This window comes from Amphiprion ocellaris, chromosome 15 (genome assembly GCF_022539595.1).
Source record: "Amphiprion ocellaris isolate individual 3 ecotype Okinawa chromosome 15, ASM2253959v1, whole genome shotgun sequence".
In the NCBI taxonomy this organism is placed as follows: Eukaryota; Metazoa; Chordata; class Actinopteri; family Pomacentridae; genus Amphiprion; species Amphiprion ocellaris.
In genome coordinates, this window is record NC_072780.1 from 33,370,762 (window position 1) to 33,394,324 (window position 23,563).

The window sequence follows — 23,563 nt, forward strand, 5'->3', positions numbered from 1 at the left end:
ACTTTTAGTTTCCTTTGAAAGATTTTCAGGATTTACATCGAAGCAAAACCAAAAAGTGGAGAAAATAGAGAGAGAGAGAGAGAGAGAGAGAGAGAGAGAGAGAGAGAGAGAGAGAGAGAGAGAGAGAGAGAGAGAGAGAGAGAGAGAGAGAGGAGAGAGAGAGAGAGAGAGAGAGAGAGAGAGAGAGAGAGGAGAGAGAGAGAGAGAGAGAGAGAGAGAGAGAGAGAGAGAGAGAGAGAGAGAGAGAGAGAGAGAGAGAGAGAGAGGGAGGGAGGGAGGGAGGGAGGGAGGGAGGGAGGGAGGGAGGGAGGGAGGGAGGGAGGGAGGGAGGGAGGGAGGGGGGGGGGGGGGGGGGGGGGGGGAAGTGTGTGCAGCAGGTGTGTGTACACACTTTTACAGTGTGTGTGTGTAAGTGTGTGTAGTGTGTGAGTTGAAGTGTGTGTGTGTGTAGTGTGTTGTGTATGTGTAAAAGTGTGTGTGTAGAGTGTGTAAATGTGTGTGTGTGTGTGTGTTTGTGTAGTGTGTGTGTGTGCAGCAGGAAGAATCTAGTCGTTTCCGTTGAAACGAGTCGATCTTTGGTTTGTGTTTTTTTTGTTAAACCTCTGAGCCGTCAGGGCGTGATTCTTTATTTCCTGTTTTCTGTTTTTCTTCCTCCATCAGTTCATGTCTGTGGATCGATGAGAACTTTTCCATTTTCCTTCCTGTGTTTTTGTGTTTCTGATCTCGTCCCTGACGTTGTTCCTGCACCTCCTCTGTGACCCAAACAGCAGAAATGAACAACATTTATCAGTTTTAGTGGACAGGATGATTCATATTTATCTAAATATAGAAAAAGTTAGGCCCTAAAGGATCTTTTCAGAGATCCAGCTGCATGTTTGGTTTGTTATTTTGGCATCTTTTGACATTTTACACAAAATGAATTCCTAAGTGAACTTCACTAGGTTGTTTTGAGGTTTGTTTAAGCCACAAATCCTCACTTTTACTGGGAGAAACTCAGGATTCATAGATGTTGTCTTGACATTTTAAACACCAAAATTAATCACTAGGAGAAATGTATCAGCTTCAGTTGTCTTTTCAGATCTTTCTAGCTGGTTTGGGAGCCACACAAATGCATTTTTAATTGGATAAACTCTGAATTTGCCCATCATAGATCCAACCACATGTTAGATTAGTTATATTTCCTTTTTACACACCAAAGGTTATTGCTAAATTAGCTTCGCTGTATTGTTTTGAGATCTAGAACTAATTTCAGAGCCCTAAAGATGTATTTTTAGTTGGATAAACCCAGAATTTGCTCATCATAGCTTCAACCATTTGTTCTGTTTCGCATTTTAAACACCAAAATTTATTCCTAATTGAATTAAAGGGGTTGTTCTGAGGTCTGTTTATGCCACAGAACTGCATTTTTATTGGGATAAACCCAGAATAGATGCCAGGTAGATATTTCAAACACCACAACTACTTACTAAGAGAAATACATCAGCTTCACTTGGGCATTTTCACATCTTTCTAACTGGTTTGGGAGCCACAAAAAACTACTTGTATTTGGATAATCTCTGAGTTTGTGTGTCAAAGATCCATCCATGTGTTTTATTTCCTTTCTCACGCCAACATTTTTGCTCTGAAGTAGCTTCACTGGGTTGTCTTGAGGTTTAGCTGATTTCAGAGCCACGACGACTCATTTTCAGTTGGATAAACCCAAAGTTTCCCCATCAGTCGTCACAGAGGAGGTGGTGATGGATCCGTACGAATGTTCTGAATGTTATTTTGTCGTCTGTTGTTCGTCTTTTGTTGGTTCTCTGACTCGGAGCGCCAACCAGGGGGTTGGGCGGGATATTTGGTTCAAAAATTAAAAAAGAAACTAAGAAGGCGGGCGAGGAATCGGGTACAAATCGAACAGGATCGCTGCTTGAAAAATGTAAAACCCAGAAAAAGTTAACACCTGAGCTAGTATTAAAGACCGAGGAGCCGCTAATATTCAATCTGAGCGTCGCTGAATGGAATTGGATCCGTTGGTTTTGCTGCACTAATGATTTCTGACCAGTTTAACGGCGATGCGGTCGGCTTTGGGTAAAGAACCGGCTCTATTTCCATGGATAGAAAACAAAAGTGTTCACATTTTAATTGACTCCAATCTTTTTCTGTTTGAACGTAGCTGAAGTTCCAGCAGTGTTTTCTCTACGACGTGGACAGACGTGGTTAAATTCTGGAAAAATACTGCTTCATTTGACCCCTTAGACTTTAGAAAAACAACTTCATGTTGGACTTGAATTCAAATTTCTGAGTTTGCTGATTTTCCTCTCAAAGTTTTCCTTTTGATGCCGATGATTCTGATTGGGTATTACTGCTACAGATGCGTCATTCTGGGGTTGGTTTAATGCTTTTCATTTTTTTTTCTTTCCCGACAAATGCATTAAAGAGGCACAAGATTTCCAGCGGCCGGCGTTGATCACTCTGCCCTCTACTGTTGTAACCTGGAAACACATCAGGGCTACCAAACTCAATAAATTGACCTGAACTTTACTGTCTGCTGTCTGCTCTTTTGTTTCTCCACTGATGGTTTTAGACTAGATGGAAGATGTCAGCTTGTTTTAAAGAACTAGAACATCCTAGTCCAGGTTCCACATCCAGTCCAGTCTGATCTCCAGTGGACCAGACCAGTAAAACCAGTAAAACCACAGCAGAATAACCTAGAAATAACCACAACTCCTAATGGTTCCTTTGTTTTAGTGCAGAAATGTTCACATTTAAGAAATTATCTTTTTACTAAACATCATGAACAACCTGAAATTTATGAAGAAAAATAAATTCAGTTTCATCAACATTCAGCCTCAGTTTATCATTTCCACATTACAACTTCCAGATCACAGAGTGTTGACAAAGGAACACAACATTTAGTCACCTGGAACTGAACCATGGAGGATTTACTGGAGGATCACAACCACAAAAATCAGACAAAAAACAGGACAAAATATTACAAAAATGCGAAACAAAATGACAAGAAAGATACAAAATGACAAAAATTGTACAAAACAATGAAGAAAACAAAACAATGACAAAAATGAGACAAACGACAAAAAAAGGGATAAAAAAGTTATTAAGCGACAAAACAATGGACAAACAACACAGGCACAAAACAAAAACATGAGACAAACAACAAATTAAACAAAAATAGACAAAATATTACAAAAATGAGAAACAACAAAAAATGGACAATTGACACAAGACAACAACAAAATGACAAAAAATCTGACAAACGACATGAAACAACAAAAAATTAGACAAAAAATTTACAAAGCAGCAAAAAAATGGACAAATAACAGAAAACAATGAACAAAACACAAAGTGTCAATAAGACAAAACAAGCAAGACAAAAAGGAAACACAAAATGACAAAATATTACAAAAATGAGACACGTAATGACAAACGAGAAACAAAAAGAATTAGAAGTTACAAAGCGACAAAAAATGGGCAAATGACAAAAGTCAGACAACAGGAGAAAACAAAAACAAAAAATAAAACAGACACAAAACGACAAAATGAGACAAACGACACGAAAAAAAAAGACAGTTACATAGATACAAAAAATGGACAAACGACAAAAACGAGACAAATTACATGAATGACAGAAACAAAACGACAAAAAAATAGACAAGTGAGAGAAAAAGGAAACAAAACGACAAAGATGTGAGACAAATGACAAAAGTCAGACAAAAAACACAAACTATTACAAAATGAGACACAAAAGGACAAAAATGGGACAAAAAATGACAAGTGAGAAACAAAATGACAAAAAAGTAGACAAACACAACCGAGACAAAAAAAACAAAATGACAAAAACGGTGCACAAAACAACGAATACGAAACACAAAATGAAAAAAAATTAAAAACACAACCGAGACAACAAGGACACACAAAATGACAAAAACATAAGGCACACGACAAGTCAGACTAAAGCTTCGTGTCCACTAGATGCTATTTTCCCGCACTGCAACGCACCGCATCTGAAAATCTCACGGCCTGCGGGCGGTCACTCGTGGACCACAACATGGTCACATGACAACGCTGGACCAACAGCAGACCACAACATGGTCACATGACAACGCTGGACCAACAGCAGACCACAACATGGTCACATGACAACGCTGGACCAACAGCAGACCACAACATGGTCACATGACAACGCTGGACCAACAGCAGGCCGCTACGTGGTCACGTGACTGAGCTTTCAGCTGGACAGTCCTGCAGACAAGTCGGATAAACACAGTGGCTTAGCTGCAAACTTTCCCTTTTATTTCAAAAAACACTTCAGTGAAAAGTATTTCTGAAAGCATTTGAGGAGAGAAATAATCTGCAGCAGCTGAATCTGTCCTTGTTTTATGTCACTGACGCCTAGTTTAGAAGTTTGAGGATAGTTTCACGATGTGTGGAATCTCCACACGCAGCGTCCAATTTGCATAAAGTAGAAGTCAGTCTACTTTATGCAAATGAGCTGCAGCCCTCTCCAGGTAAACACACCTGATCACAGCTGGAAACGCACTGCAACCGGACCAGTATCCCACATGCAGCGCATTTCCAGCTATACTGTACTGTACATAGTAACAGGTTATGTACCACAGGCTTTTAAGGTTGCTGTAATCAAACCTTTAATTAAAAAGCCCACTCTAGATCCACATGTTTTAGCCAACTATAGACCAATTTCCAACCTCCCATTTCTCTCCAAAATTCTGGAAAGAACAGTTGCAAATCAATTATGTGAACATTTACAAAGGAATCACTTGTTTGAAGAGTTTCAGGGTTCTGGAGGTGGACACCCTCTCTATTTTTAAGACCAGGCTTAAAACCTTCCTTTTTGACAAAGCTTATAGTTAGGACTGACTGGGTGACCCTGACGGGGTGAGCTGGTGTTTTCATTTGCACAACTGACTTCCCCTCTTGACATCCCTTTAGTTCTGCCCCTAGTTATGCTGCTATAGGCCTAGGCTGCTGGGGAACCTCTCTGGATGCACTGAGCCCTTCTCTAACTACCTATGTATTTACTATATATACCATTATTGCATTACATTCACTCTGTTTCTTTCTGTGTCCTTTCTCCGAGTGTCCCTGGTCCCAGAGCTGGATGCTTCAGATCTGTGGTTGTTCTCCCACCAATTGTAACCCTCTACCTCTACACCTCTATCTCTACCTCTTCTGTCCCTCTCAACCCTCCTTCCAGCAGCAGATGGTTCCCCCACATTAGATCCAGGTTCTGCTCGAGGTTTTTTTCCCTGTTAAAAGGGTGTTTTCCTGCCACTGTCTCCTTAGGGCTGCTCTGGGGGTTCAGGCATATGGGTTCTGTAAAGCATCTTGATACAATTTGACTGTAATTGACGATATATAAATCAAATTGAATTGAATCACTCTAGTCCACGCAGCATTGGTGGTTCAGTGGTAGAATTCTCGCCTGCCACGCGGGAGGCACGGGTTCGATTCCCGGCCAATGCATTTGCAATTTTAAGGACACAACGTGTACACAATTGGTTAAAATATTACCACACAAACATCTACTAATGCTGGTGAAATTTACATAAAAGTGCATATAGTTACCACAAAAATGTTATGCACTTTTGTCATTTTGTCAGATTTTTGTCATTTTAAATGACAACTAAATTACACAGCATGTCCACAAATGGCTACATAATAACACAAATTGTCACAAAATCTGCACAAAGTGCATAAAATTACCACAAAAACTAATTGAAAACAAAATTACATAAAATGTTTTGGTATTTAACAAAAAAAGATTGAATTACAATAAATTAAGTTTTATCATATTTTCATTGTCGTCTCGCCGTTGTGGGTTTTAATGGTGTTTTACGTTCAGACATGAAGATTCATGGTCTGGCAATGGAACCCATGTGACAGAGTCCAAACAGCATTGGTGGTTCAGTGGTAGAATTCTCGCCTGCCACGCGGGAAGCCCGGGTTCGATTCCCGGCCAATGCACTCCCAGTTTTTAACACATTAAGTACACAATTGGTCAAAAAATGACCATACAAACATCTACTAATGCTGGCAAAATGACAAAAAAAACTAACATCAAGTCTACAAATTGAGTCAGAATAACCACAAACACACAATTATCACACTTTCTTTAGACTTTAACCCAAATGACAATAAATTTAAATGACACACAGTGTCTATTAACAGTCGCAAAAAGACAGAAAATAACCATGAATGGACACACGACCAAAAACAAATTAAATAACGACAAAATGTCAACAAATGGTCACAAATTGACCAAAAATGACACCAAAATAACACAAAATGTGACAAAATTTACACAAAAGTGCATAAAATTGCCACAAAAGCTAATTAAATGACGAAAAAATTCCACAAAATGTCAACAAATGGTCACAAATTGACCAAAAATGACACCAAAATAACACAAAATGTGACAAAATGTACACAAAAGTGCATAAAATTACCACAAAAGCTAATTAAATGACGAAAAAATTCCACAAAATGTCAACAAATGGTCACAAATTGACCAAAAAAGACACAAAATGACACCAAAATAACACAAAATGTCCTGGGGTCCGTTTCATGAAGCAGGTTTAGTGAAAACTCTGAGTCTGTTAACCCTGAAATGAGGGAAACTCAGAGTTTTCCGTTTCACAAAGAGAGGTAACTTAAACTCTCGGTCAGTTACCATAGTAACAGACTCTATGAATCTAACCTGGTCAGGACGAGGTTTTTCTCAGTAAACCTCGAGTTTCTCTCAGTCTCCGCCCTCTTTCAGCCACACGCTATTTAATTTCCTCATTCATTCATTCAGTCATCAGGTGAGTTTTGGCGAAGTCTAGTTCTGCCGTCTGCCAAAATGTCATGTCCTTTTATGAACGATCCAGTGGATGAAGGAGCAGAATTACTGCACAGAGAATTAAATATTCGTCAGGAGATTGTTATCAGACCGCGCATAGATGTTCTCGCATTTCCGCACAATTATCTTTTAGAGCGGTACCGTTTCACCTCACAGTCCATAATCTACATCCAACCTAATCCGTCTTTAGATTTGCAACATTACCAACCACAGTTATGCTCTAACATCCCAGCAGATATTGGCCACGTTTACACGAAGTTTTTTAATTCGGAGTTATTTATTCGGAATTTACTCATTCTGAGTTTTGTGCTTCGCGTTTACATGGAAATATTAATTCCGAATTAAGGTTTACATGGACCGCACGTTTATTCCCTTCCTTAATGCCGCTTTTAACGCTTGGGCGTTGGAAAGGATTCTGATTGGACAGGGAGTGGACGTGACGTATCCCTGTTTACCGGAAGAAAACAAACTCCATTTGCCACGGCATTTCTTTCCCCCAACAACATGGAGGAACAACTAATAAGGACGCTTTTCGCTTTGCTTTTTATTGTCGTTTTGAAACAGCAACTCGACAATGGCGTACTACTTCTGTTGCATCACTTGAGAAGGAGAAGAGAGATAGAATACCAGAGAAGGAGGCAGACGACCAAGCTGTGTACGTCGCTACGTCATCGCTACGTCATCACTACGTGAGGAGCCAGGCATGCGCAGAATGACCGGAATTAACTAAAGTGGAATTAACTGTATACATGAATAGAACGTACACAGGAATTAGTTTATTCGGAATTAACATCGGAATAAACCAGGTAGTTTATTCGGAATTAAGTTTATTCAGAATTAACTTTTTAATTCGGAATTAAGTGTTTACAAGGAGATTTTAAAGCGGAATTAACTTCAGTTCCGAATTAAAGAGGAATTAAAGGTCTCATGTAAACATGGCAAATGTATGTTGTGCTGCGGTTCTTTGCAAATGGAAGTTTTTTATATAATGTAGGAGATGCAGAGCACTTCAGTAAGACAACTGTATGCAGGACGGTCAGAAAAGTGAGTCTGGCCCTGAATTGACTGTTAACATCTTTGTGGTTTTTCCTGGACATAAACCTGTCAGAGCCATCAAGGAGGAGTTCCACAGGATTGCAGGGGAATGATGTAGAGATCTGTTAAATTCATTTTAAATCATTCTGTTAATGGCATCGTGCTGCAGCCTCAGACTGGGATTAGTCATTTTAATTTCTTTCAGGATTTCCCAGGGAGTGTTTTTATATTTCATCTTAAGCTGCTGCTACATGCACTCCTCCCCTGCAGGATTGCACCTCAATGAAATAACTTAATAGGCTACTATTCAAACAGTTTTCCTGTAATATTATTGTGATTTAAACTTCTGCATTGACCCAGGCAGCAATGTTCTCCACACCGTCTCCCTCTCTGTTGCAGTTGCACTTTCTAAAAACGTGTTCAAACTCACCATGTGAGCGCATTAAGCTTTCCAGTTCAAGTGGGGTGAAAAACGTAGCCCTCCTCCCCGTTGCCATGGCGACTCACCAAATCGTGGCTCCATTGATACTGGCTTCAGAGTTGTGGTGCACGTGCTTAACTCAGGGTGAAACTACTGAGTCGATTAAACCGACTGAAATCAGCTGTTCTGGAACCGGAAACTCAGAGTTTACATCTCAGATTAGATCAACTCTGAGTTTGTTGAACCTGCTTTGTGAAACGGACCCCTGACAACTACTTACAAACTTGAATCTTAATGCAACCAGTTTGTATTTGCAATGCATCTGACAACAAAGACATTGATGTAATTACACAGGACTGTTACAGGTTTTTCATTTTAGAAAAATAAAAGACAAATTTCATTCATTTGTTCTGAACTTTATTATACTTTCAACCTTACATTAATTTTAAGATCAATTCCATCCTGCTGCCTCAAACTATTTGCCTTAGACTTGAAGCTCTTCCAGGTTTCCTGCATCTTCTGTACAGCAGCCTCCTCCTCTTCTACAGCCTTTGAGCAGATCCTCCAGGGACTTCTGTTGTACAGCAACCACAGGAGATAGTGGTGAGAAAAAAGCCAGTTGCAGCTCCATGAACTGAGAATAGCCTCACCACATTTACAGAAACAATAGAGTTGAAAGATATGAATACAGGCACAAAGACTCAGATTTCAGTTTAGAGAAACTGATTTTTCTCTACATTAGCAGAGATTACAATGTTGCTGTACTTTTAATGCACCTGATACACATTTCAAGTTCTGAGCCATTTAGTCGTAATGAATATAGTCCCATCTAAAGCACAGCTGAAACCACTGAAAATATTCAGTGGTTCTGATGATTGCTCTGGGAGCATGAACCACTTCAGTTCCTCAGCACATTAGCCTTTTTTGTCCTTCAGTACAATTAATGCCTTGTGTTCAAAAAGTGTGTAGATGCTCACACCTCTGAATCAAAATCTCTTTTCTGAGATGCAGATTCTCTCTCATCTCTGCAGCTGTAGGAGGATCACCTCTGTGATGGTCAGGTGGTCTGCAGCTGTAGGAGGATCACCTCTGTGATGGTCAGGTGGTCTGCAGCTGTAGGAGGATCACCTCTGTGATGGTCAGGTGGTCTGCAGCTGTGGTAAATACAGACAACAGGTTGTTGGCTACTGTTCGCCTCTCCTCATTGGTCTCCTGCAGCACCAGGTGATACCTTGGCAAGAGAGGACCACAAGCATTTGATTCTCAAACAAATGGTCCATCATTTAGACTTAGAAAAAAAGACCCCACAACAAGCTTCATTTTATGAACCTGTGACTAAATAAGGTAGAGATCTGAAGCTAAAGTAGGATTTTACACTTGCTGCTTCCTCTTGTTGTGCCGCCTTCAGTTGTTGCACAGCCTCATCATATCCATCATTTACTCTCTTTTCCAGAAGTTTACGGTGATTTTCCACAGACTCCATCTCTGCAGCCCACTCTTGTTCCTCACGGGCAATTTCCTGAACACAAACACACAGTATGAAGCACCACAAGCACAAAACAGTTGTGTGTTTTCTGCATCACAGTGCCGACAACAGACTATACCTGCATGTCAGAATCCAGCTGTTCATGCAGTTTGTGTATCTGCTCTCTCAGCTGCTTCACATCAGTGGACTTGTCTATGATGTTGAAATTAACCTAAGACACACACATATTTCAAATGCAACAACACAACTGGGCCACACTATGATGTGACCGTTAGCATTCATCCTAATGTTTCTGGAAACAATTAGAACATAGTTGTATGAAAGTTTGGTTACCTGTTCACAAGCCTCCTCCAAGCTGAGTTTGGCGTTGGTTAATCGACTGTTCTCCTCCTCTACGTCACTGATCAGCTTTCTCAGAAGCATCTGGAATACACACCACCAATCAGAATAACTACTAACTATACTGCTCTATCATCATACACAATTAAAGAACAGCCTTTCAGAAACCTACAACTAAAGCACCATGAGTGAATAAATGCACCATTCCCAGATTCATGATGCCAGCTGTGTGAATTTAAAAGATGCACGTCCAAGCAGCAACTAAAGGCACATGGAAAAAACTGAAGAGTGCAACGACGGTGTGTTGGACTGGAAGATAGTCTTGTTCATGCTGACATGATAACCATCAAACAGAACTAATTCAGATACCTGTGGAAACCAGGTCATGAGCAGTTAGTACCTGTGTTCTATGCTGCCAGGCCCACATTCAAAAGGTCTGATCTCAAAGTCGTGACTGCAGGCGTTCCACTGATGCTGTGAATGTTCCTGCTCCTAAAGGATCTTTCTCATTTGACTTGAAGAGTTTGATAATCTAAACTTTAATCCTTTTGTCACAATATCAGTCATAAACAACTCTCCACTATACAGCAAGAAATCCAGCCCTGTGTTCATGGAAACTGCTATTCCAGAGCGCAGTGATGAACCCATGGAAAAGGAAACTGTAGCATCAGCGACTGCAGGCAGTCAAAGTCCAGCAGCTAAGGTGACAGAGGTAGGATGATCCCACGCTGGTCTTTATAGAGGATCCAGGTGAGATGAGCTGCAGGTGTGCTGCTGCAGTTCATCTCATTCATGCTGCTCATCTCACCTGGATCCTCTATAAAGACCATCCTGCCTCTGGAGCAGCCTGCAGACAAATGGAGCAGTACATGTAAAAAGCTGCTGGAAATATACTCCAAGTAGTTAGCAAACAAGACCTGTAATGTTTGTGATGCTGCCGTTAATTTAAACAACGCTACCGGCCACAACACATACTTTACTTAGACAGAAGCACTTTCTAACACCACTTTGCAGATTTACTGAGAGCTCAGTTACTTGGTCGTGTTGCGTTTTCTCCAGTTTCAGTGAGCACATTGTAGGATTCTAGGGATATAGTTAACTCAGCTTCCACAGAACATAGACTGAGAATCTGTAGCCACTTAGCAGCTTTTCTGTTGTACATTCACTGTTTGTTGTTGTTTTCCACTGGTTTTCAGATTAAATGTGATTAAGTACCAAACTGTGGACATGTTTTCCTGTTAAATATGATTAGGTGACATGTTTCTCCTCCTCTTCTCATCCGTATGTCCACCACCAGTGTCTAAATGCCATCAGGGGACATCAGACGCTGCTCTCAGCTTCACTCGCATGAGGACATAAGGACAGGATGTAATCACCAAAGATTGTTCATATTCCATCAGTGTTGTACACGTGTCAATAAAATAATTGTTCACTGAGAAAACTTTAAATGTCCTTATTTAAAATCGGACTCGCCTAAGAATGCAAGACGTGGCACAAAAACACGTCTGGTACTTATGTATAAAGTGTTTAGTATAAGTATAGTACTTATGTATAAAGTCATTTATTATTATTTTATTGGACTAGTTAACAATGGAATAGAATTGAAATACTTTATTTATCCCATGCCTGGGAAATTATTTGCTACAACAGAAACACCAAATCACAACCAGTAAAAAAAAGAACATAGTAAATTACAGTCTGTACAAGGGTTAAAATGAACTGGGAATTCTTCTTGAATAAGCCTTTTGTATTGTAAGTATATTTTGAGTGAAATCATCAATTCAAAACGTAAATTGTGCACTTTAGTGATCAACTATTGCGGTAGGTGGCGCTGTCTACAAGAAGTGCTCTAAACTGAAAGGAAGTGTGCAGCCCTGTAGCTGCAGCCCTCTACGTGCAGCCCTCTACATGCAGCCCTGTAGATGCAGCCCTCTACGTGCAGCCCTGTAGATGCAGCCCTCTACGTGCAGCCCTCTACATGCAGCCCTGTAGATGCAGCCCTCTACGTGCAGCCCTGTAGATGCAGCCCTCTACGTGCAGCCCTGTAGCTGCAGCCCTGTAGATGCAGCCCTGTAGCTGCAGCCCTCTACGTGCAGCCCTGTAGGTGCAGCCTGCAGACATACCCTTCTCGTCCAGGAGAGGTCATGTGGTCCACATGTGGTCATGTGGACTCCCAGGAACCTGAATGAGTGGACTCTCGCCACACACTAGCCGTGATGTAGAGATCCCATAATAATATTAATTATCCAAATTTATGTGATTAATTTCAATATTGCGGTTTAGTCACTATAATATTATAGATAATACAAAATATTGGGGTTAAAACATATAAACAGAATATTATTTGTTTTGTAAATTAACCTGACAAACCTAAATATTGAGGCTAAGAAGCTTCAACATTACATTTAATATAATATTCTAATCATTTTGTGTTTGAAACTTGCTGTATGTGTTTTAGCTATACTTTGGTCAAACTTTATTTGTGGATGTTTTGTGTTTTTCTTCCTCCTTTGACCTTCATGCTGGTTTGTCGTTTCCTTTGACCCCGCCCTTTCGAAGCAACCAACCAACGGTAATGTCTCCTCCAATCAGTGACCTCCGTATCCTTCATCCTGCCCCTTTACCGCAGACTTCACTATGCTTAGCCAATAGCGTTAGAGTATGAGCATTACATCATAAGCGCAAAGACACGCCTTCGATTTGTCGAGCACTCAACGTGACTGACAGGTGACTCTACCAATCACTCCTGAGGATGCTAATCCGTCGTCCAATCAGAACAGGCGTTGGGGGGAAATAGGCGGGCCGTAGCGTCACTCTTCTTCTTTGGTGCTATATGATTCAAGTTCCGGCTTCATCGTCCTCTGGAAACTACAACGTGAGTAGCATCGTTAGCTGAGTTTTATCAAACCTCAGGTTCCAGCAGACGGTCCGGTTGGTTTAGCGGCAGCTGCTGCTTCACACGGCGGACTCTGGTTCCTCTCTTTGGGCAGCGGCGGGTTGTTTTAATGCCGGGGAAGCTAGCTAGCACCATGCTAACCAGTGCAGGGAGCTAACTGTGCTAATGAGCTAGCTTAGCTAAACGTTCTCACACCTGAGGGTTCATTCAAAGTGTTAGCTTCATTTGATTCAGGCAGCAGCTCCAGAGCTCTGTTCTCGCTCCTCGTTCAGTCATTTAGCTTCACTGTTAAAGTGCTTCACCTGCTGCTGCTGGTTTGAATGGGCTGTGAAAGGTTAAAGGGACACTCCATCACTTCTACATGTTCTCTGATTAATATATCTCTTAGCTTGTGGTTGTGGTGGTTCATGTCTTTCTTTGCTCTAAATGAAGCTTTACAGTCCAAATTAAATAACCCTGATGCTCTCATCAGAGTGTGTTGCCTTCTTGTTCTAATTTAATTTACTTGATCAACAGAAGTGATGTTAATGTCGGCATCGGATCTCTCTGGTGGATCACATCTATCAAACCTGGAGGCTGAAATCTTTCTCTGGTCACTGATTCTGTCATATAAGCTCACGTCTGTTTAAAGAAGTTGTATATTTACGTCTCAATATTCAAGGCGTCAATATTAAAATGACAAAAAATGAGACAAACGACACAAAACAATTTGACAAAAAAATGGATAAACGAGACAAAAAGAAAACGCAAAACGAAAAAAATGAGGAACAAAACAACAAAAACATGAGACAAATGACAAGTCAGACAAAAAGCAAGGCAAAACTGCAAAAATGAGACACAAAATGACAGAAGTGAGAAACAAAATGACAAAAAATAAGATAAACTACACAAAACAAAAAAGAGACAAGAAAAAAGTTACAAGCGAAAAAAATGACGAAAAACTAGACAACACAAGCAAGACAAAAAAAGCACAATGACAAAAACGATGTACAAAACAACGAATAAAGCCAAACAGAATGAAAAAAATAAGACAAAAAACACAAGCGAGACATAAAGGAACACAAAACAAGAAACAAAACAACAAAAACATGAGACAAGTGACTAAAGTCAGACAAAAAGACAACAAAAACAGGACAAAATATTACAAAAATGAGACACAAAAGAACAATCTAGTATTTTACTTCATGATCAAAACAACTTGTCATGGTCTAGAAATGATTTTAAATTTCTAGTTTTACTAATTTACAATCTGCAGTTAATGTCTTCTCTGGAATTTTTACATTTTGAGGGCCGGATTGGACCCTCTGGAGGACCGCTTTTGGCCCACGGGCCGCATGTTGGACACCAACTGCTCTAGAAGGTGCAGATCTCTCTGTTGACTCGCTGCAGCTCGATCACACCAGCTCACCCACAGCTCTGCTCTACTGAAAAACTGGAATAATTCTGCCAAACACTGATTCTGAAAGCTAAACCCTGTAATCTAACAGGTTTAGTTCTTTATGTTTCTTCTGTATTTTTGAGTTTCAGGGTTAAAATCTACAACCAAGACTGTTTTTTTAAGCTCCTAATGCATCTTCTGTCACCTAAAAACTCCATATCTGCCTGTAAATGAGCTAAGAAGATTTGATTTTCACTCGAGGGGTTTTTAATAACTTCAACAAAAAAAAACGTGAGAAATAAAGGCAATTAAACTAGAGAAAACGCAGCGTTATTGGTGCTGTGTGGTTAAACCTGGTGATGTGAACGCTGAATTACAGATGAAGAACTTTAGGGGAAGCAGAGCTGCGATAAATAGTTGATTAATCTTCATTAATAGTTCATTAAAGGCCCATCTAGTGCAGATTAGCTATAAATGCTGTGTACTACATACTTACCCGAAAACAAATAAATACAATAAAACTGATTGGTCTTCAGCTATTTTAAAGAACTAAATTATGATTTCAGGTTTCTTAAAATGAGGATCCGAAGCTTTTCTTTGCTGCGGCTGAACATCAACTGAACTATTTGTGGCTGCTGCTCAGACTAAAGACATCTAAAGTGATTCTTTTGGTCAGTAGAAATTATATCAGACATATTTTATTTTACTGTCAAGACAATGAAGTAAAAAGTCTTCTGATAATGAAACAGAAGGCTGATTAAAGACCAGAGTCCGTTATTATTCTTTTAAATTAGCATCCAGAATGTTTGCGACCGAACTGGACGACAAACATCAGAACATCCTGACATCTTCAGGTCTTTTTTCTAGTCTTCTTAACTTCACATCTAGATGCTGTTTCTCTGTTTAAATCTTCTGTCCTCCTCAGGATGGGCAGTGTTTTGGCTGCCAGCTCCCCCAACCCTCCACCTCCGGCCCCCGGCACCGCTGCTGCCCCCGGGTTGACGGTGCCGCCGGGCTTTGGGATGCCTCCGGTTTCCCCAGTTATACCCCCAACCGGGGCGACTTCTGGACAGCAGCAGGAGGCAGAAAACCCTTTGCCGAACCCGGGAGCGTTTGATGAATGCCATCGCAAATGTAAAGGTATTCATCAGAACGGACCGAAACGTATAAGAAGATAATAATATAATAAAACTAGAATAGCATTCAGAGAGAGCAGTACTCCTCCAAGGCTGCTCATTCCCCCATATGGCATTGTCAGAAATGCTGCATTGTTGCTCCGCCAAGGAACACAGCGGAGTTATGTAACAACTGGCATTGGTTTGTCTGTCTGACTGTTCGCGACATTACTCAAAAACTGACTAACGGATTTGGATGAAATTTTCAGGGAAGGTCAGAAATGACACAAAGACCACAAGAATTCCTTCAAGAGCTTTCAAGAGACTGGACTTCTCTTGTAGGTTCTTGAAGACCTTCCACCTTGCATTCAAGATGAGAGGTCCAACGTGGAAGGTACAACAGAAGGTGGGCTTCTTTTGAAGGTTATTGAAGATGTCTTCAAAGACCTACAAGAGAAGTCCTGAGCTAACCCTAAATGACTTCTCTGGTAGGTTCTTGAAGACGTTGCACGTCATAGGTCACGTGATCCGGTATCCGTACATAACGTACACATGCAGAACACACGCCTGTGCTCAGAGCAAGGTCATTTAGTTTGTAGGTACATCTATATTAAATGGACACATTCTATGTTGCTGTGATTTCTGATCATCAATAACTAATAAACAAATGCTGCATTGCTGACATATGAGGGAATGAGCAGCCTTGGAGGAGGACTGAGCTCTGAGGGCGTTTCTTTTGGGATATGTCATAATTTCCATTGAAGTCCATAGAGGTGGGTCCAGATTTATCACTTTTTAATGGACTTTTTCCATCATTTCTTAGCCTCAGAACTTCATCAGTCCAGCAGATAGAACCATGACATTTAGGAGGAAAAACACATCTGAGTTCTGGGAAAAACTGACACCAGATCAGTTTTACATCCATCCATGTGTCACAGTCTAAACACTGAATGTGGATTCTGTTCATTTTCTCTATAACCGACTGTGATCATCAGTATTATGGGATGTATCCTAGTGTGAACAGTTTAGAGTCTTAGAAACAATCATTGGTTCCCTGGATGTGTGTCTGGTTTCTGATAATTCACAGAGAAAACTTTAAAAAGGTCATTCTGGGTAAACTTTAAGGCTCATATCAGCATGTTGGTAGGTGGTTGGTCAGAACTATTTCTGAAGTTCTGATGCTGAGAAATGAAAAAACTCAAAATAAAAAGCATTAATTTGGACTCTCTGTGTACCCGTATAATAAAGTAATCGTATAGAAATGATCAGCTGATTCTGAGGGCGTCAGCAATGAAAATGTCTGAATGATTTTTTTCATCTTCAGAGGTTTTTCCGATGCAGATGGAAGGCGTCCGGATGGTTGTCAACAAGGGAATCAGCAACCACTTCCAGGTGGGTTAAAGCGCTTTTTAAATGACATCTTTCAAGCTCCGGTTTTAATGTAAATGAGTCGGGTTCATGCTTTCTTTTCCGTGTCTCCAGGTGAATCACACGGTGCTGCTCAGCACCTCCGGAGACTCCAGCTACAGGTTCGGTTCTACGTACGTCGGGTCTAAGCAGACGGGTCCAGCAGAGGTAAGAAGCAGTGAAGTCAACATGAACTATGGGATGTTTCCTCTTTTATCCTCTGAGCTGTAACATTAACATACGCTGCTGTTCAGTTCTTCCCCGTCATGGTTGGAGACATGGACAACAGCGGCAGCCTCAACGCCCAGATCATCCACCAGATCTCCAGCAGGATACGATCCAAACTGGCCTTCCAGGTGAACTCTCATCACAGTTTTACACAGATTTAATTAGCGACGTCCTCATCCAACCTCAAAAAACAGGATCAGGGTAGAGATGTAACGTTCGAGTCAGTCGTTTGAACGGCTCTTCATATTAGCGACGGGAAAAAAATACACAAAATGAGAAAAATGAGACACTAAATGGCTAAAATGAAACAAAAAAACAAGAAAATTTGGTCACAAAATAAGAAAAACACGAAACATTATTACCGTAGTGAGACACAAGATGTAACAAACAAGACACAAATTTAGAAATAACACATCAGAACACAACCACAAAGAGAGAAACAACAGAAAGCAAGATGTAAAACGAGAAACACACGACACAACATGACCTAAACAAGACGTAAGAGATAAAACAAGAAAAATTAAACACAAAGTCCCCAAAACACGACAACAAATGATGCAAAATGAGACGCAAAATGGCTAAAATGAAACCAAAAAAACTGCAAAATTTGGTGACAAAACAAGAAACATTATTATCATAAGACACAAGACGTGACGAACGAGTCAGTCGTTTGAACAGCTCTTTATGTTAGTGAAGGGAAAAAATTACACCAAATGAGAAAAATGAGACGCTAAAATGAAACAAAAAAAACTACAAAATTTGGTCACAAAACAAGAAACATTATGATCATAATACGACAGAAGATGTGACAAATGAGACACAAATTTAGAAAAAAACATGTCAGGACACAGCCACAAAGAAAAAAACGACAGAAAACAGGATGTAAAACAAGAAAAAAGAGACAAAACATGATCTAAACAAGACATAAGAGATAAAATAAGAAAAATGAAACACTACATACCCAAAACAAGACACCGAAAGAGAAAAATGAGACACAAAATGGCTAAAATGAAACAAAAAAAATGAAAAGTTGTTCACAAAATAAGAAAAACACCTAACATTATCATAATAAGACACAAGACGTGACAAGTAGAGATGTGTCGAGTCAGTGATTTGAACGACTTCTAAGTGAATGAGAACTGGTTCGCAGTTACAAGTAGTTCGTATGTGCAAACGGCCCACGCTTTCTTCACGTGAATGCAGCTACAGGCTATCGTTGAAAAGTTTGGGTTCATCCAGACAATTCCGTGTTTTCCATGAAAACTCCCACATTTATTCATGTGCCAACATAACTGCACAAGGGTTTTCTAATCATCAATGAGCCTTTCAACACCATTAACTAACACAATGTAGCATTAGAACACAGGAGTGATGGTTGCTGGAAGTGTTCCTCTGTACCCCTATGGAGATATTCCATTAAAAATCAGCTGTTTCCAGCTACAATAGTCATTTACCACATTAATAATGTCTACACTGGATTTATCATTCATTTCATGGTATCTTCATTAAAAAAAATGCTTTTCTTTCAAAAATAAGGACATTTCTAAGTGACCCCAAACTTTTGAACGGTAGTACATAGATAGATAGATAGACAGATAGACAGATAGATAGATAGATAGATAGATAGATAGATAGATAGATAGATAGATAGATAGATAGATAGATAGATAGATAGAGTAAATCTTTATGGATCCCACAGCCGGGAAATTTACAATGTAACATATTTTTACTTTACTGGTTTATTCCTATTTTATCATTCTAAATTTACATCAACATTTGTCTTCAGACACAACAACACAAGTTTGTGAACTGGCAAGGTGACGCTGAGTTCAGAGGAGAAGATTTTACTGCGACCATCACATTTGGAAACCCAGATGTCCTCGTGGGTTCTGGTAGGTCAACAAAGGATCCACTCACTACTAACTCTAACCATACCCTCGTAACCCTACCCAACTAACCTTAACCCTGCCTAACCCGACCCTAGGAGCCCTAATCCTACCCTCCTAGCTCCAGCATTACCCTCCTAAGCCTACCCTCCTATCCCTAACCCTGCCCGCCTAACCCTACCTAACCCTACCCTATTAACCCTAACCCTACCCTCCTATCCCTAACCCTACCTAACCCTACCCTATTAACCCTAACCCTACCCTCCTATCCCTAACCCTACCTAACCCTACCCTATTAACCCTAACCCTGCCCTCCTAACCCTACCTAACCCTACTAACCCTAACCCTACCCTCCTATCCCTAACCCTACCTAACCCTACCCTATTAACCCTAACCCTGCCCTCCTGTCCCTAACCCTACCCTATTAACCCTAACCCTGCCCTCCTGTCCCTAACCCTACCTAACCCTACCCTATTAACCCTTGCACTTGCCCGTAGTTCTGGATGTGCTGCTACCCATATCTACCAAAGCTAACTTCTGTCTTTATGTTATATTTTTAACATTTCTGAAAGCAGTGCATTAAAAGCAGCCTGTTGTCGTCTCCTGTCAGGTATCGTCGTCACTCACTACCTCCAGTCCATAACGCCGGCTCTGGCTCTGGGAGGGGAGCTGGTTTACCACCGCCGGCCAGGAGAGGAGGGCTCGGTGATGTCTTTAGTGGGCAGGTATACAGGTGAGACAGTAATCTGGATTAAAGCGTCCGGCACATTCACGTCTTCATTACCAATCCTGACCAGTTGGCTTTAATCTGCAGGCAGCAACTACATTGCCACGCTGACCCTCGGCTCAGCGGGAGCTCATGCATCGTACTACCACAAAGCCAACGACCAGGTAAAGTCTGCAGGTTAATAGACTCAGGATCAGCTGGGTCGGTTCATGTCATTTCAGATAGAAGTGTTGGTAAAATGTCGACCAGAGTCTGTATTTTAGAGCAAATATGGATCCATCCATTTATATACACTTAGATGAACTCTCTGGGACTCCAATAATGCTTTTGTTTTAAAAGAAATTGCAATTTTTCTATTTTAAAGGTCCAATATTCAGACTTTTGTCCTTTGCTGAAACAATTTGATCATTTAGATCTGCTGCAAACTATTTTGTCTATGTTTTCACCTTTAGTTTCTGAAGATACTGAACCTTAAATTAGTTTCCAGGTAAGATGTTTGTTGATGGTCAAAATACAAAAATTTCAAGGTCTGAAAACATGAAATTCTCAAAATTCAACCACAGTATTTTACGTAACTTAGTTTTAGGTCCCAAATATCTCCCAGCTAAACTCTGAATAAATCTCAATGAGACATCAGAAACTCCGTCAAGCACGGAGGTAGCAGCATCATGGGGATGTTTTATTCCTTTTTCATGGACCACTAAATGCCTAATTTGACCTTAACTGAAGCCATTTGATGATTTAGATCTTCTGGAAACTGTTCTGTCCGTGTCCTCACCAAATTTCATTTGCTTCTGGACATACTGAACCCTTAAAATGGCTTCACAGGTAAATGTTTGTTTAGGGTGAAAATACAAAAACTTCAAGCACTGAAAACATGAAATTCTTCAAATTCAACTAGAATATTGTACAGAACTTAATTTTGAGTCCCAAACGAACAATTAAATTCTTGACAAAGCTAATATTCAATATCATCCTGAGTTTTCCAGAAGGTACGAGACACTCTGAAGTCAACTCCAAGAAGATTCTTTGGTCTGATAAGATCAACATTGAAACAAACACACTGACCGTACCTTGAGGCATGGTGGTGGCAGCATCATTGGACCTCTGCTGGTGCTATTGGAACATTTGAACATGCTAGAAACTATTTTGTCTGTGTCCTCACCTAATTTCATGGATGTGGGGGTTTTGTTTCTGGAGATATTGAAGCTTAAAATCAGCCTTTATTTATTTATTTATTTATTTTTTTATTTTTTTTTTTAACGGAACATAGCTTCAGGTCTGAAATAATCAAACAGCAAAAATCTGAAATGGTGCAGAAACATATTTCTGTCTGAATTGACTGACTGAACTCATGTTAGCTAACTTACCTTCACCTTGTTTTAAATGTGATTCATGGTTTTGTGCTGCCTTCTTGGTAAATCTCTGCAGCTCTACTTGTAGGAAACAGGTTCCACTGTGACCCAGTATTTCATGTTCTGCCTCCATCAGGATCTAACTGTCTTTGCTCTTCAACAGTTGCAGCTTGGAGTCGAGTTCGAGGCAAGTAGCCGAATGCAGGACACCAGCGTGTCGTTCGGCTACCAGCTAGATGTGCCTAAAGCTAATTTACAGTTTAAAGGTATGTATGATGAGAGCAGTTTGGTTTGTCTCTGGACACCAAAACTATTCCTGTTAGAATCATTCTAGTTGTTTGGTTGTATGTAAAGTACGTAATGCTTATCAAATGTATTCCAAGTGTACAATCTGCATGGCTTTTACCTCGTCTCACATTTTTCAAATGCGTTTTACTTTTTAAAATCACTTTTTCGGAATCAATTTGTCCATTGTTTGAATAGAATAGAATAACTTTATTGTTATCATACATTGGGGCTTGACAAAAATATAAATAGCTGCCACTGGACGGTGCATTGATGACAAGCTAAATGAAATGACAGACAATAAATAATAAAATCAAATGTACATATAAAACGACTATATTAAGAACTACAACATATGCAAAAGAGACAAGATATATACAATACAATGTGGAAGGTAAATGAGATAAAATAAAAGCCAATAAAATACAATAAATATGGGCACAGTAGTGGCAGCATCATGATGTGAAGCACGGTGGTGGCAGCATCATGATGTGAAGCATGGTGGTGGCAGCATCATGATGTGAAGCATGGTGGTGGCAGCATCATGATGTGAAGCATGGTGGTGGCAGCATCATGATATAAGGCACGGTGGTGGCAGCATCATGATGTGATGCATCGTGGTGGCAGCATCATGATGTGAAGCACGGTGGTGGCAGCATCATGATGTGAAGCACGGTGGTGGCAGCATCATGATATGAAGCATGGTGGTGGCAGCATCATGATGTGAAACATGGTGGTGGCAGCATCATGATGTGAAGCACGGTGGTGGCAGCATCATGATGTGAAGCATGGTGGTGGCAGCATCATGATATGAAGCATGGTGGTGGCAGCATCGTGATGTGAAACATGGTGGTGGCAGCATCGTGATGTAAAGCATGGTGGTGGCAGCATCATGATGTGAAGCATGGTGGTGGCAGCATCGTGATGTGAAACATGGTGGTGGCAGCATCGTGATGTAAAGCATGGTGGTGGCAGCATCATGATGTGAAGCATGGTGGTGGCAGCATCATAATATGAAGCAGGAGATTGTACCTGAGCTGCATTAGAACCATTGAAGTGAAACTGAGCGTTACTGTTTTGAGTTCAGGAGTCTGGTGGACCATTTTAAGGATCTGAGTTTCTTCCCAGATTGGACGCTGTCTACGCAGATCTTCTTGTTTGTTCTTTCACCCTCTAACTTCCTGTTCTTCCTCCAGGTTCCGTCGACAGTAACTGGATCGTCGGCGCGACGTTAGAAAAGAAGCTGCTGCCGTTGCCGCTCTCTCTGGTCCTCTGCTCCTTCCTCAACCATCGTAAAAACAAGTTCCAGTGCGGCTTCGGCGTCACCATCGGCTAGATCTGGCTGAACAGCGGGTTGTCGGACCTACGGACGAACGGACGGACTCTCTTTGGACGAATGGACTGAAACACTTCGTCATCGGTCTGTCGTCTTTGGTTCCCAGATCATGTTTCATCTCATGCGGTGAATAGAAGCTGTTCATGTCAGTAAAGTGTAACGTAAAGATGAACCCGGAGGATCTGAGGACTCTTCGAGGCAGGATGTCGGAGCTCCTTGTTTCTCTGAGTCCGGTGCCCGTCACGTTTGGTTTCCAGCTTTGATTTTATTGTTTGTTTTTTTTTACTGTAAAGTCTGTCTCGATGTGCAGTGGATGAAATGGTCGTCATTTGCTTGTTAAACGGTGATTTATTGGTTACAGACGAGCTGTTCTAAGGAGTGTACTGTATGTCCTGTTCACCACCCATCACTTGTTTCGTTGCCTTTTTTATGTTACGTACAAATGGAGCAGCAGATATGATCTGTATATACCTCTCAGAAACTGATAAATCCATTTCTTACTAAAACACCTCGGCTCAGTGCATTTCTTCATGTGGATATTTATCTAATGGTCGCATTAACTGATGTTTTTCTTCTTGATGTTTTGATGCCTAACATCCAGATTTCATTGTTTCACTGTCTAATCCTTCTGTTTCTGATGTTTGGTTCACTAGTATCCAGGTTTTTGATGTTATGGCGCATTAATATTCAGATTTTTGATGATTGGTACATTAATATCCAGATTTTTAATGATTTGGTGCATTATTATACAGATTTTTGATAATCTGGTGCATTAATATCAAGATTTTTGATGTTTTCACATGCTAA

At 40.5% G+C, this 23,563-nt stretch overlaps 2 protein-coding genes and 2 non-coding genes across 5 annotated transcripts; 3 read left to right on the forward strand and 1 right to left on the reverse strand.

The window, feature by feature from the left end:
- Positions 1-5,413: 5,413 nt before the first annotated feature.
- trnag-gcc (transfer RNA glycine (anticodon GCC)) lies at positions 5,414-5,484 on the forward strand. Its single transcript has one exon. It is a non-coding gene; the product is annotated as a tRNA-Gly (tRNA).
- A 430-nt stretch (positions 5,485-5,914) lies between these two features.
- Positions 5,915-5,985, forward strand: trnag-gcc (transfer RNA glycine (anticodon GCC)). Its single transcript has one exon. It is a non-coding gene; the product is annotated as a tRNA-Gly (tRNA).
- Positions 5,986-8,734: 2,749 nt separating this feature from the next.
- On the reverse strand, positions 8,735-10,832 carry LOC111562594 (kinetochore protein NDC80 homolog). 2 transcript variants are annotated; one of them, XM_055018159.1, is made up of 5 exons: positions 10,544-10,832; positions 10,138-10,227; positions 9,923-10,015; positions 9,694-9,837; positions 8,735-9,472 (listed from the first exon to the last, which is right to left on the reverse strand). In XM_055018159.1, the coding sequence occupies exons 1-5, from the start codon at positions 10,568-10,570 to the stop codon at positions 9,458-9,460; spliced, it is 369 nt and encodes a 122-aa protein (XP_054874134.1). In that variant the 5' UTR covers positions 10,571-10,832; the 3' UTR covers positions 8,735-9,457. The 2 variants fall into 2 exon arrangements, with proteins under 2 accessions (XP_054874134.1, XP_035799835.1); XM_035943942.2 differs by having other exon boundaries at positions 8,735-9,837.
- Positions 10,833-12,885: 2,053 nt separating this feature from the next.
- tomm40l (translocase of outer mitochondrial membrane 40 homolog, like) lies at positions 12,886-23,262 on the forward strand. Its single transcript, XM_023261223.3, has 10 exons — positions 12,886-13,018; positions 15,343-15,557; positions 16,857-16,924; positions 17,015-17,107; positions 17,194-17,295; positions 18,954-19,059; positions 19,664-19,786; positions 19,868-19,944; positions 21,299-21,401; positions 22,617-23,262. Exons 2-10 carry the CDS (start codon positions 15,344-15,346, stop codon positions 22,754-22,756), a joined length of 1,026 nt encoding a protein of 341 aa, XP_023116991.1. The 5' UTR covers positions 12,886-13,018; position 15,343; the 3' UTR covers positions 22,757-23,262.
- Positions 23,263-23,563: the final 301 nt, after the last annotated feature.